The sequence below is a fragment of the Acartia tonsa genome, chromosome 8 (assembly GCF_053477335.1).
Source record: "Acartia tonsa isolate MP-2025a chromosome 8, ASM5347733v1, whole genome shotgun sequence".
NCBI classification, from domain to species: domain Eukaryota; kingdom Metazoa; phylum Arthropoda; class Copepoda; order Calanoida; family Acartiidae; genus Acartia; species Acartia tonsa.
Genome location: NC_137267.1, coordinates 2,433,839 through 2,446,920, shown reverse-complemented (window position 1 = coordinate 2,446,920; position 13,082 = coordinate 2,433,839). Strand labels below are relative to the sequence as shown.

Genomic DNA, 13,082 nt, shown 5'->3' with positions numbered 1-13,082 from the left:
AACAGGACATTTTCAGTTATAGAGCACTATTATTGTGCAGAATGCCCCAAGACAAGGATGGCAATGTCCGTAAAAACGAAGTTCTAAAATCAGACGATATGACAATTGTTGATAAATAGAATATAAATTTACTAGCTGCTGCGCCCCTACTAACTAAGTGAATTAATATAGTATATAGAATAAACAATGAGAAAAGAATTGATAGATGCAAAAATTTATTTACAGTTAACAAGAAAATGAACAAAGCAATAGACAATTGACAAGAAAATGAATAAAGCAATATAATTAAGGATATTAGTAGTGACAATTTGATAAAGGGGGGTTCACCCTGGAATTTCGTAGGAATGTTTCTTAGACTTTCTTGTTGAATTGATATTATTGGGCCCATGCAAACTAAAGTCTAAGAAATCTTTTTTTCAGTATGGGCTTAAAATTGATTAATATCCAGTGAATAAGAACTGGTTATTAGCCATACTAAAAATCATGTGTAGCATCGCACTACAGACAATATTGAAATAAAAATTAATACCAGTTTTGTTTGCCCAGGCCTTTGGACCCTCGAGGAAAACAAAAACTGGTTTTATTCTCATAGTTTTTTATTTTAATATCCGCAAAAAGCTGTTCTTCAAGTTGTCACTATTTACATATAATAAAAGAACAAATAGTATATTATAAAAGCAAAGATTAATGTTTTAAAAAATAACCCAGTGGTAATATGTTTTAACTATTTTTAACAAAATATTTAGTTATATAAAAAAAAATTTTATATCTTGAATTTAACAACTTAATTCAAATTTGAATTTGCAAAAAATGATTGGTTCCACAAATGGGATTGTTTAAAGATAGGAAATCCAAATTGCCTAAAACCTTATCCTTGTCATAACTTTATCTGTGAATTTTTCTTCCTGATACACTCCTGTTGAAAAAAGTAATAAAAATAAAAAAATTGTATTATATTAAAAATGGCCAAAAATATTAAGACGCATTCTTTTAAATTCATTTAGTCGGTTGTTCATTGGTCATTCTTGTGTGTGTTTTTTGTGGGTTATTCAGGGAAGGCATGTGGATCCTTGAATGTTGCTCTGAAAAAAAGATATAATAAATCTTTGTGTAATGAAGCTACTTTTTAAACAGTTCTCAGTTCGTCTTTTTGTCTGTATGCCTTATTTGAGTCTGTATGCCTGTTCTTAATTCGTTAAGTAATTCTATTCTTTATTGAGTAGTATCTTTTTTTTATTTCTCTCAATGCGCCCCTCTTACTTTATTTCTCTCTACATCTCCTTGTTTCACTTTCATTTTTTTCATTTTTGTAATTACAAGCAAAAGGAGAGGGGATAATAAGATAGACTTTAAATGATAATGACTAAATATATATAAAAGGATTAAACAAAAAATTATATTTATCATTCATTGTCCTATACCCGTATTTATTAGATAAAAAAAAAAAACTTACATTCAACCATCCTAATTGATCTGTGACCCTGGCATATACACCGGGTGCATTAGCCTAAAAATATTTATTGTTAGAAAGTTATGGTTATCAAGATAGTCGATGTTGTGTTATGGATATAGAATACAGGGATAATGTGACAGGGGAATATTTTTCGTCAATTTAGTTGATAACATAGTCCTTGGATATTGGTCAATGTGTCCCTACATGGTTAAGGGAGGGGATGGGGGTAAAGTCATAAGGGTGAAGGGGTGTATTGTTATATTAGCTAGCTGGTAGAAACATTGTATTAGGGTATGCGTGAATCTCTCAAAATATTTGCATATTCTTCACTGTTATAAATTTGACTTTATACTACTAAAATTATTTATTTTACCTGAGCACATCCAAAGCCCCAAGATACAATTCCTAAACAAAATTATAAATTACTGTTAAGTCAAATCACACTATCATCACAAGAACAATATAGAAAGCACATTATATTTTGCAATTCCTGTAATGATTAGATGCAACCAATGCAATGTATTGTTAAAATGTAAGTATGTCCTGTAATCAAGGTATTGTGCGGCTTTTGATATTATAGTTATTGTGCGTTTTTTTATTGTTTGTGCTTTCCTTTCCATTTTTATTCTCTAAATATGACTTTTAATCAAATGTATGTCATTATTAAAGCAGTTATAGAAATAAATATTTTATACATCAGTAATTTTTTAGAGAGGCAGCATACTAAGTACGAAGAGAAAATAGAAAATATAAAAGCGTATATACATATAGCCAGCTACACACCTATAGGGAAGTATCGCATACTATAAAATACTGACCAGCAAGTTTGTAAGAGTTGTTCTCAGAGACCACCAGAGGTCCTCCAGAATCACCCATGCAGGCATCCTTGTTGGGTGCAGAAGCACATATCATTCTAAATTATTTAGATGTAGAAGGGGGGGGGGGGGAGAACTTTTGTACTGTTTTGATAGTGTATTATCGAAATTAATGCACTGAAAACTTTAGAGATCCATTAGAACTAGGAATCCTTGGTGAGAAAACCTTGAATGAAATAAAACAAAATTCATCATGAATGACAGACTTTTATACAAAATATTGCACGCAACTTACCCTTTCACCTTGGTTTTACTCCTAATTATGAGTTGTTAAGAATTGAGCCCTTTTAGGGCCAAGTGATTATTATTAATCTAACAAAGTAGCAGTAGGTGTCATTTTCAATATCCTTGATTATTAAGCAAATTTAGTTTGTTATGGTTTAATTATAATACCTGCTTGTGATTTGGATACAAGAGTAAAGAGATTGAAGATTTGAAGAGGCACAACAGGCTGAATTGGACATTGTGTTTACTGTCACTTCCTACAAATTATTTTATATATCATCTTTGCTCTATGTTTTATTTCCCAATAATTATAGAATTCTAGATCACTTAATATTGCTTAGTTTACTTCTACAACAGATGCAATTGGTAATGAATATTTTATACTTTAAATATATTTTGGAATGATAAAGTAGATTTTTCCATTTAAATTGAGTTGAGAAAGATTTTTATCTAAATGGGGTATTCCTGTCCAGTTTTTTGTTTAGGAATGAAAAAACAAACAAAAAACTGGACAGGAATATCATTCTCATTTAAACAAAAAACTAATTTTTTATGCTAAAATGTGGTTTAATTTTGGTTTTTAATTTTCATTTATTTCCCGGCTATGATCATTTATATCCCTGATATCAAGTTTCTTTTAATATTTAATAAAAATTCAAAAATCTTCAAAAAAAAATTAAAAATCTTCTAAAAATGACTACCTCCGGGAAATAAATGAGTTATTTAAGCAAACAAAATTTAGCATAAATGGGGTATTCCTGTCCAGTTTTTTGTTTAGGAATGAATATTTTAGAAAAAAAATCTTCTAACAAAAAAAAATTATCATAATCCAAGATGGCGTCAATACATGTAAAATAATATTTTCAAAACAAAAAATTAAAACTTGAATATCTTTTTTCACAGATTGAATTTCAAAAATCGGTCTGACAGTTTTTCCAAAGTCAGTATGATCTATCGAATGAAAAAGGTTTGAAACTGATAGAACATTTCTTTATACTAAAACATATTTTTTTTCCCACACTTCCAAAAAATGAAATTCAATGAAAATTAAATGGTTCTCACGTTAAAAAAATTTTCTCACGGGTCCAAAAATGAATTTAAATGAAAATCATATGTACCATTTAAATCAAAATAAATGGTTACCACATTCAAAAAATTTTCTCACGCTTGACATTCTTGAAAAATGCTAAATAAATGGATATTTAAACAAACCCAATATCGCGTTTTTTGCAATGGAATGGTAATTTAATTGGACCGTGAGGAACACAGGGAACACATACTACATAAGGACTTATTTTCATTTCATCTACACAATAAGTCATCTAGCTATATATAATGGAAACTCTAAGATAGGTCGTTGCTTGGGAAAATTATATTGTTAAACAAATTGTGGTCCCTTAGATTGTGAAATTTTTTGAGTGTGACTGAATGCCTAGAGAAAAAACTTTTGTAAAAATCCTTTGTTAGTTGTACAAGAAAAATTCAATTATTTCTTACCACTAAAGTACAAGACATAAAATATAATTAGTTCTGATCAAATATCATATCCCTATATATCTGATAATTAAATTATACCTGGAGCTGAGCAGGGCGGTTGGGACTATTAGAGGACAGGGTTCCCCATCCAGATACAACAGATGCCTTGTTCTCATATTGGCTTCCTATACATATACATCATTTAACTCTTAACAGTCAGGCCCCTTGCCGCACCTTAATCGGTCGAAGGAGGGGGGGGGTGCATTCAACGCCCCCACCCCTATTATCTCAGTTCCTATTAGAGCTAGAGGGCTAAAAATTTTGTGCAATTCTCCTGTTAGATAATAAATTTCTTACCTTAAGTAAGTAAAAGTCAATTTTTGCTTCCTTTACCTTTTTATTTAACAACTTTTGTTTTAGGTCCTTTTTACTTAAAAATTTCAAACGGCTGTAATTTTCTTATTTTTGTAGCTATAAGAAAAATTTTTTGCAGAAAATATTTATCTTTATGTAAATTTTATTTTAGAAATATCAAAGTATAAATTTCAGCTGTATTTGGCAGCTGCCAGCCGCCGCAGTCGGCGGTCGGCGGAAAAACGGCGGCAGATCTTTGTGAAATTTTAATGCGTCATGTATACATGTAAGAAGACCTGGAGGATCAGGACCTGCAGGATCATACCTGGAACCTGAACTTGACTTGAACACCTGTTTTTCATATGAGGATGTACTACTAGAGAATATTTTAGTATTTTGGTAAGATAAAATGCTTTGTTTAAGTCAAAAATATATTTTTGCTCTTTACCTGGATGACCCTGCCAGGTTTGCTGGCATGCTGTGCCCGCCAGGATGGAGATATTCAAAAATTCCAACTCTCAGTTATGTGTCATATCCATACTTAAACGCTTCTCCCCCCCGACCATTAAGGGTGAATTGGAGGGAACTTAAGACAATAAGATAGTCTCTTGGAACATTGTACCCAGTGCTTAAAAAGGTTTCTAATAAACGATTTAATAAATTTGAGAAAACATGTGAAATTTTAAATTTTATTCTCCCCCATTCATTGTTTGCCTGCAATTTGTACGTTTCTTACCTTATCTTTAAATCCTCTTCCTCCTGATGATTGCCCTAATAACTTTTAACTTCTAGGCCAACTTCTTCTAGACCTTATAACTTTTACTATAGTATATAACTAATGTTGCTAATAATTACCTTGTCCACTAGTGGTTGGCATACAAACTGGAGCAACATCCTGAAATATTGAAAATTAATTAAAGAGAAATTAACATATTTACAGATGAGCACGGAATGAAACCAATAAGTGATCTAATGCTAGAGAAGATAATAGAGTTTTTTTTTACATTTGGCTCTATATACAAATATATAAAGAAACTTTTTAATGATCTAAATAACTATATATAGAGGGAGGTAAACACGTCAAAAGACACAAACATCTAAAGAGTAACTTTACAACCAAAATAGGTTCATGTTTTAACCTTAGCCCAACTAAGTTCCTCGCAGAGGGTAAGAGTAGCATAATCATAATCTGCTGTTCTAAAAATGTAAAATATTTATCAAATAAAAAGTTATATTATATGTTTTTCTTTTAAATTTAAATAAATTTTAAATAACTTTTTCTTTATAAACTTGAAGATTGTGATACCTAGAGTTAAAGTTGGGATGTTCAGCCTTTCCACAAACTTTGACATATCTCTCTCCATCAGGTTTGGTCAGGTCATGCTCAGCAACCTATCAACAGCATTTGTAATAGCAACGTTACTTTATAAGTGTTTGTGTCTGTCTGTACTTATGTTTGGCTGTCCATATGTCTGTAATGTTTGACAGGATCTTTTTTTAGAAGTGTTGGAAGTTTACTTTCTCTTGCCTTTCCCTTAGTTTGCTGTTTAAATGGCTGGTTTTAACTGCATCTTCATGCATAGATTGTACCATTTAAAATAACAATGAGATTTATGGACAGAAAAAAAAAGATATATGAACACTGAACAGATATCCTTATATAAAAGTACCAGAGGTTAGAGGGTTCTGTTGGCAAAGCCACAAATTACTTATATAGTATCTGCATTAATAAAAATTATTAAAATCCAACTTACCACAACCCAGATGTTGCTGGCAGAAGTTATATTGGTACAATGAGCAGCAGTTACAATTGTCTGAAACATACAGGGACAATTAGAGGCATTACTGATACAGCTATACTAGATGGAAAAATTTATTTCATTTAATACATTTAAATATTCAGCTGTTATAAATAAAATATACTTGGTTTTTTAATAATACAATTTTAGTTGGAATTATAGTGTTGTGTTTGTTTGAAAATTTAAATTTTAATTTACCTTGCTGCTTACAATAGAACCACCACAGTATGGCATTTTACCACTGCCGGAGGCTAGTCCAACCTAAAAATAAATAAAATAAAAATAATAATAAGGAACAAAGTGAGTTAGAAAGTAGATGTTCAATAAAAGATAAGACACTAATTACAAAATCTCAATCGCAACCATGAAAATATAGTTTCTCTCTCTGAAGAAAACAAGTTTGAAAGTATATTTTATTAGTCACAGTAATTTTACTCTTACAAAACTTTATATACCTGCCATGGATACTCATTGATTTCAGTAGTGGTTCCTCCAACAATTCTTGTTGCTCTATTTGCTTGGCCACATCTTAAAATATTGATTTTAAAACTTACAATTTGGACACAAGTAATTAAATGGAAATTGTGGAATAATAAATTCAGCCATTTACAAGAAAAAGCTGATACACATACATACAACTATTCTATCACTTAGGTATATAATTTGCAAAGTATTATAAATCAACATATAGTAGTATTTATAAAATTATATGTTAATAATATGAGATTTAAAAATTACTATGTAATTGTAGAACTAATAAATTTATTAATGAAAAAATTTATAAAAAATTCTTTAAAATTCTTTATTTCTTACCTGCAATTGATGGGAGTGCCTAAAAAAAGTATGTATTAGTTTTAAATTCATTGATGACATACTTTAATGTTTTTTTATATTTTTTTTTTTCTTTACAAAAGGTTATATTTGTTGTTAGGTTTATTCTGTAATCTAACCTGGCATCTGACACACAGCACCAAATTTGCTTTTATTATAATCACAAGGTACATCATTCCACTTATAATCAGAAGTACCCCACCACCATGCACTATGAAACTAAAAGAAACTTTTATGATTTTATGTAAAATTCAATCAGTTTTATATATATATATATATGTGTTATAATATATAATTAAGTTAGATTTAAATATAAAATTGTAGATATTACCAATGCACAGTCTTCATTTCCTCCTTGATTGTTTGGTTCAATACTATGCCAATCTTTAAAAACCACTAAATAAATATTCATTATCTATTGAAATTTTATTATTGATTTATAGAGCAGCAAAAAGATAATCATTAAAAAACACTTCAAAATTTAGAATATTATTTCATAGTTTATTATTTTTCTAAGAAAAAAATTCCCCTAGAATGTTAAAGGCCCCAAACAACCCAAACTTTGTTATTTAGTGTTTATGTAGGACTATGTAGACTTGTAGTATAGCTTCGCTTCCCAGCTCCACCCCCAGGTTTTTTTTTTAATTCCCTTTAAGCTATTGGGGAAGTCATTTATTATGTTTGTTCCATTACATGTATATCCGCTGATCTCCCCCCTGCTCAGGGGTGGGATCAGCTTTGAATAAAACCATTTTAATATGATATATTTTACTATGCAAATTCTAATTCTTATATATGTGCCCTTAATCCATTAATATATTGTAAACTGTTAGTATTTAGACTGCACCTAAACAATAAACATCATAAGTGAATATCTGTTGGTTCAATAACATAGTCAGATCAGCAAAGCTGATCGTCAAGTCCTGGTGAAAAGTCTGTCTGTCTACAACGCTCGTAATCGCAAACCCCTGAATCTAAGGCGGGGTCACATTCCCACATATAATAGGACATTAAGATTCATATTTTGTAAATTTACAATATCCGTTGGTACATACAGACAGATAGACATCCTGTGAATTTTTCATAAGAATAAATGTATAATACATGGAGATCCATCAGTCCAGATCCATTTTCTTTCTTCTTTGACATCTGTTAATCCCATCCAATATCCATAAAATCCATTAGTTTTCTTCAACATAGCTAAAGTATAGGTGTTAAAAAATAAGATTCAGTAACATTACAAGAATTATTCAACTTTAAGCAATATCAAGTTCAATATCTAGTTTATTACAAGGAAATAATATTAATTATGAAATAACTTACATTTTATGAAATCATTTTCTTCTTTGCTTTTCATTTCTGCTAGTTTGGCATCTTTGTTCAAAGCTAAGCAATCTTTTTGAGCTGTCCACCAATCCATGTTCTTTTGCAAAATTTTATAACAAATCCCTATAAATTTTTGTTTTTTATTCTATTAGACTATATTTGTTTACTAAAGATGAAAAATACTAGGTAATTATTATAAAATTTGAGTGTAACAACATAGGTGTAACCTGTTGTTTGGTCAGCAATCCATCCAGGCTCACACTTCACTCTGTCTTCTACAAAAAAAAGTAACATTAGTGAGTAATGTTTTTTTAAAGTTGTATAAGTTAGTATTTGAAATTAAAAGTACAATATAATTTAAACAGAATATTTTGCTGCTTAATTTTATAATGTGACATTGATGAACCAGTATGTAAAAATAGATAAAGAATGCATGGAAATTGTGAGACATTCTCCCAAACACTGCTAAATTGCTACTTCCAGCTGGCTTATATAATGAATGACCCTCCTCCACCCCCTTTATCACATCCCCTTTTCTCCTACTGAACGAACAAACTGACCATCGTAGAAACCTAAATTGACGACAGTTTGACTATCCTTGTTTCTAGAACTATTTGTGTAAACAAGCTACTAATTTTGCTCTTATCATGCTGTTGTTAAAACAACTTGAAACAATTTGAAAATAAATTACATTTATAAAAAAAAATTATTTGTAAATATAATAGGGCTTAGTGTTTTTAAAGAATATACAGTTTCCTTCACCTGGCATCTGACATACAGCACCATAACTTCTAACATAATGACAAGGTACATCATTCCATTTGAATTCATCTATCCCAAACCAATAACGGTTACGATGGTACTAAAAAAAATCTTATTATGTTATATGTACATATGTATATGTTAAAATTTATAAACTATATTGTAGATGATACCAATACACAGTCTTCATTGCCTTGGTTGTTTGGTTCAATTTTATGCCAATCTTTAAAAGCCACTAAATAATATTCATATTATTTGTTAAAAGTTTTGTCATAGATTTTATGAAATTTAGAGATCAGCTAAGAATTTATTCATTCTTTTGATATGATATTTGGTGATTAATAAAAACATACTTTGAGATCCATCACCCCAGACCAAAACACCCTCTTTGACTCGGTCTGTAGCTCCAATCCAATATGCTGTAAATCCATTAGCGTTTTTCAAAAGACCTGAATAATAATTACTAAAATATCAAATAAAACTTAATTCAAAATATTTTTGCATCCATACATTTTGCTCTATTTCAAATTATACTGAAAATTAAAAATAAACCTTTAACAAATTCATTGTCATGGCTTGTTTTTATTACTGCAAGTCTTGAATTAGGGAACATTCTTGCACATTCCCGGTCTGCATAATACCAGTTCATGTTCTTCTGCACAACTTTGTAACATGTTCCTACAAATATTAGTTTATATTTAAACTAAATAAACACAATGGCATCTATAGAATTGGTTGATAGATCTTTTAAAATTCAAAATAAGTTGTTCAATAATCTTATAATTTTCTAAAATCTCATTTTAAAAAGTGTGACCTGTTGCAGTATCTGCAATCCAACCTTGTTTGCAATTACTTCCTGTAACAAACATAAAATCATTTCTCTAACAAATACATATAATATGGGAGCCAGAACAATAATATGATATTGTATAATTAAATAATAACTGAGGGTAATGGTTGAGGGAGTTTGTTTAATACCATTACCTTTTAAGGGCGGGATTCTCCTTTGATATAAGTGATCATCTAGAGAATCCAGAGCATCATCCATGTGTAACAGGATGCGATACTCTTAGGGATATTAGGTTAAGAAACATCCATCAAACAACCAACCCTTTGATTGCACGACCTTGGTCTAAGAAGTCCTAACTGTGCATGGTGGTGAGTTGCGCCTGTTTATGGGATATGGCATTCCTCATACTCTTACTATTTATGTTGCGCACCTGACATAGCAGCAGTAGGAACCATTTTCAACATCTTTAGAAATGACACGGTGTCTGTCCTAGATTTGAACCTATCACCTCCCCAGCAACGAGCGGATGTTGAGCCACGATCACAGGTTTTTATTTTATTTAAATAGTTAAGCAGTCAATCAAATTAAAGATTAAGAAAGTAAGGGGGGGGGGGGTTAGGAATGGATATGAGATGTTATTAAAACCAATACTTATCATTACCAAGATAAAAATAACTTATGATTTTCCCAAAACTCATTTAAAATGTAATTGTTAAAGGAAGCCTGCAAGAAATACCACGCTTTAACTGCTGAAAGACTGCCACAAGTAGACCCAATACCCCTAATTTGAAGGATTTAAGCTTTAATAACAAAAAAGTTCTAGGCATTTCAAAATAGCATTTTATGTACAATGAAAATTTGAAAGATTTCCAATGCTCATAAAAGAAAAAACAATATTAAATTACGTCGCCTAGACACAACATTATAACCTTATCTTTGTCACAAACTTAGATTGCCCGTAACTGATTAAATATTTACAATAAAAACACCACATTTCATAGTCAAAATCTATGAAAAAAATTCGGTTTAAATTGCATTTGTAAACGAAAATCATAGCGGAAACAAAGGGAAAAACTAATACAAGCTGAGCTGTGATTGGTTGCTTAGCTAATTTAGCCTTCTGATTGGCTACAGTACACTCGGTACAATGCAAGTTAAACCTAATTTTTTTTAATGATTTTGACTATAAAAATGGGTATTTTTATTGGAACAATATAATTAGTTACAGGCAACCTAAATTTATGACAAAAATAAGCTTATAATTTTGTTTCTAGGCCACGTAATTTAATTTTAAAATTTCTAACATTAGCATTGTAATTCTTTCAAAATTTTCATTGTACATAAAATGTCATTTTAAAATGCCTAGAACTTTTTTGTTATAGAAGCTGAAGGCTTCAAATTTGGGGTATTGGGTCTACTTGTGGCAGTCTTTCAGCAGTAAAAGCGTGGTATTTCTTGCAGGCTTCCTTTAAGATATTTAATTGTCTATGTTTTTTTCAAGTAAAAAAACGTATATATTAAAAAAATTACTGTAAAAATTCATAATTTAATTTAAATAATTTAGTTTAATAGTTAAAGAGTTACAATATCTAACCTTGGACCAACACTGGAGCAAGAATTGCAAGAATACACAAAATCAATTCCATTTTCTAATGATATTAATACATTGGTTTAAATTTCATTAGTTGTAAAAGTTTAACAATATTTTGAATACAGAAAGTTGTCAGTTTAGATTTAAGATTTTAAAATATGCTTCACAAACGATATAAATCAATTATACATTTTTTTACAAACAAGGAAGAAAGTAAATATTTACAATAACTTTATTTGGGAAACAGCAGTTTAAAAATAGCCAGAAATGTTAACCCTTACAGATCAGGCCCCAATTCCCACCTTAATAGATCGGGGGGGGGGGCTTATTTGACCCCCCCTCTATATCGGCTCCTGTTACAGTTAGAGACATAAAAATTTTTTCTGGTGCATATTTAGAGAAAATTACTCGTTCTAGTCAGACCGCTCCTTAGCCGTTTTTTAGCGGCCAGCCGCTAAATATTAAAACAGGTGTAGAGCGGCCAATTTTAAAGCTAGGATTTTAGGTGGGTCTAGTCCATATTGAAAGCAGCACACAAAATCGGTCAGGAAGCGGTCAAACGGTCAAAGGGTCATAATACCACTATTCTTAGATATTCATTGATATCCCAGTATACACCAAAAAAATGTTAGGTCTCTATCTTATACACAAAAGTCATAATGAAGAAATTAAGATTTATTTAGAATTGTTTCAAAATTTGGTGCCGCCTAACCGACTTTGACCGGACACCACGACCGACACAGACCAGATATTCTTATAAGATCAACTCTTGCCGACGTATAATTACTAAACTTAAAAAGTCATGAAGTCACAACCAGGGTGTCGGAGCCGTGTAATTTTGATGCGGCTCCGGCTGTTCATGAGATAATTAATTCCCCCTTACTATTTAAGTCACGCGCAGGACATAGTGGAAATTGGTACCATTTTTTATGTCTTTAGCATGACACGGTGTGGTCCAGACTTGAACCCGACACTTCCCCGACAGCAAGCTGACATGTCACCAGCTAAGCTAATGACGCAGGTATCTACGACCCTTACTTCCACCAATATTGATCTAGATATCATTTCAATCTAAATTTAAACTAAATTGTTGCAGGAAGCATCATGCAAAGATAGTGTGGTAAGCCGAAGCGTTTCAGCTCACCGGTTGCGAGTTCGAATCCAACGAGCCTTAGCCTTGAATTATTCTACCAAAACAAACTAGCAGGATTTAGTCATACAGAAATTATATATTTAACTAAATACATTTACAATGGATGTTTACTATATATATACAACAGATTATAACAATAGGTTAGGTTTGAAGGGGGTGTGGGACACAAGGGCTTAGCCCACAGCGGTAGACAGGCTGTGGGGGTAGCTGTGGTAAAGGGGGAGGCAGCGCCTACCGGTTGTATAGTTGCGTGAGGGGCGCGTGATAGCTGCACGTCGTACACGGCATGGTAGCGTTGCAGGAGAGCTTGGACGTTGACTGGGACTGAGGCATACTCAGTGTCTGGCAGCCGGAGCACCATGTCCACCAAAAGCTTGGCCTCTCTCCCAAAGTAGGCCAGGAACAGGGTCACGCCCGTGGATCTGCAGGCCTTGGTATTGTAGGCGA

At 31.5% G+C, this 13,082-nt stretch overlaps 1 protein-coding gene across 1 annotated transcript; it reads right to left on the bottom strand.

The window, feature by feature from the left end:
* Positions 1-202: 202 nt before the first annotated feature.
* Positions 203-11,537, bottom strand: LOC145325794 (uncharacterized). Its single transcript, XM_080168754.1, has 24 exons — positions 11,486-11,537; positions 9,916-9,957; positions 9,654-9,779; positions 9,455-9,550; positions 9,275-9,336; positions 9,102-9,201; positions 8,567-8,614; positions 8,337-8,462; positions 8,118-8,213; positions 7,345-7,409; positions 7,133-7,232; positions 6,996-7,014; positions 6,638-6,710; positions 6,381-6,443; positions 6,138-6,197; positions 5,690-5,775; positions 5,523-5,580; positions 5,239-5,278; positions 4,129-4,214; positions 2,722-2,810; positions 2,272-2,366; positions 1,827-1,858; positions 1,454-1,507; positions 203-1,082 (listed from the first exon to the last, which is right to left on the bottom strand). The coding sequence occupies exons 1-24, from the start codon at positions 11,535-11,537 to the stop codon at positions 1,050-1,052; spliced, it is 1,701 nt and encodes a 566-aa protein (XP_080024880.1). The 3' UTR covers positions 203-1,049.
* Positions 11,538-13,082: the final 1,545 nt, after the last annotated feature.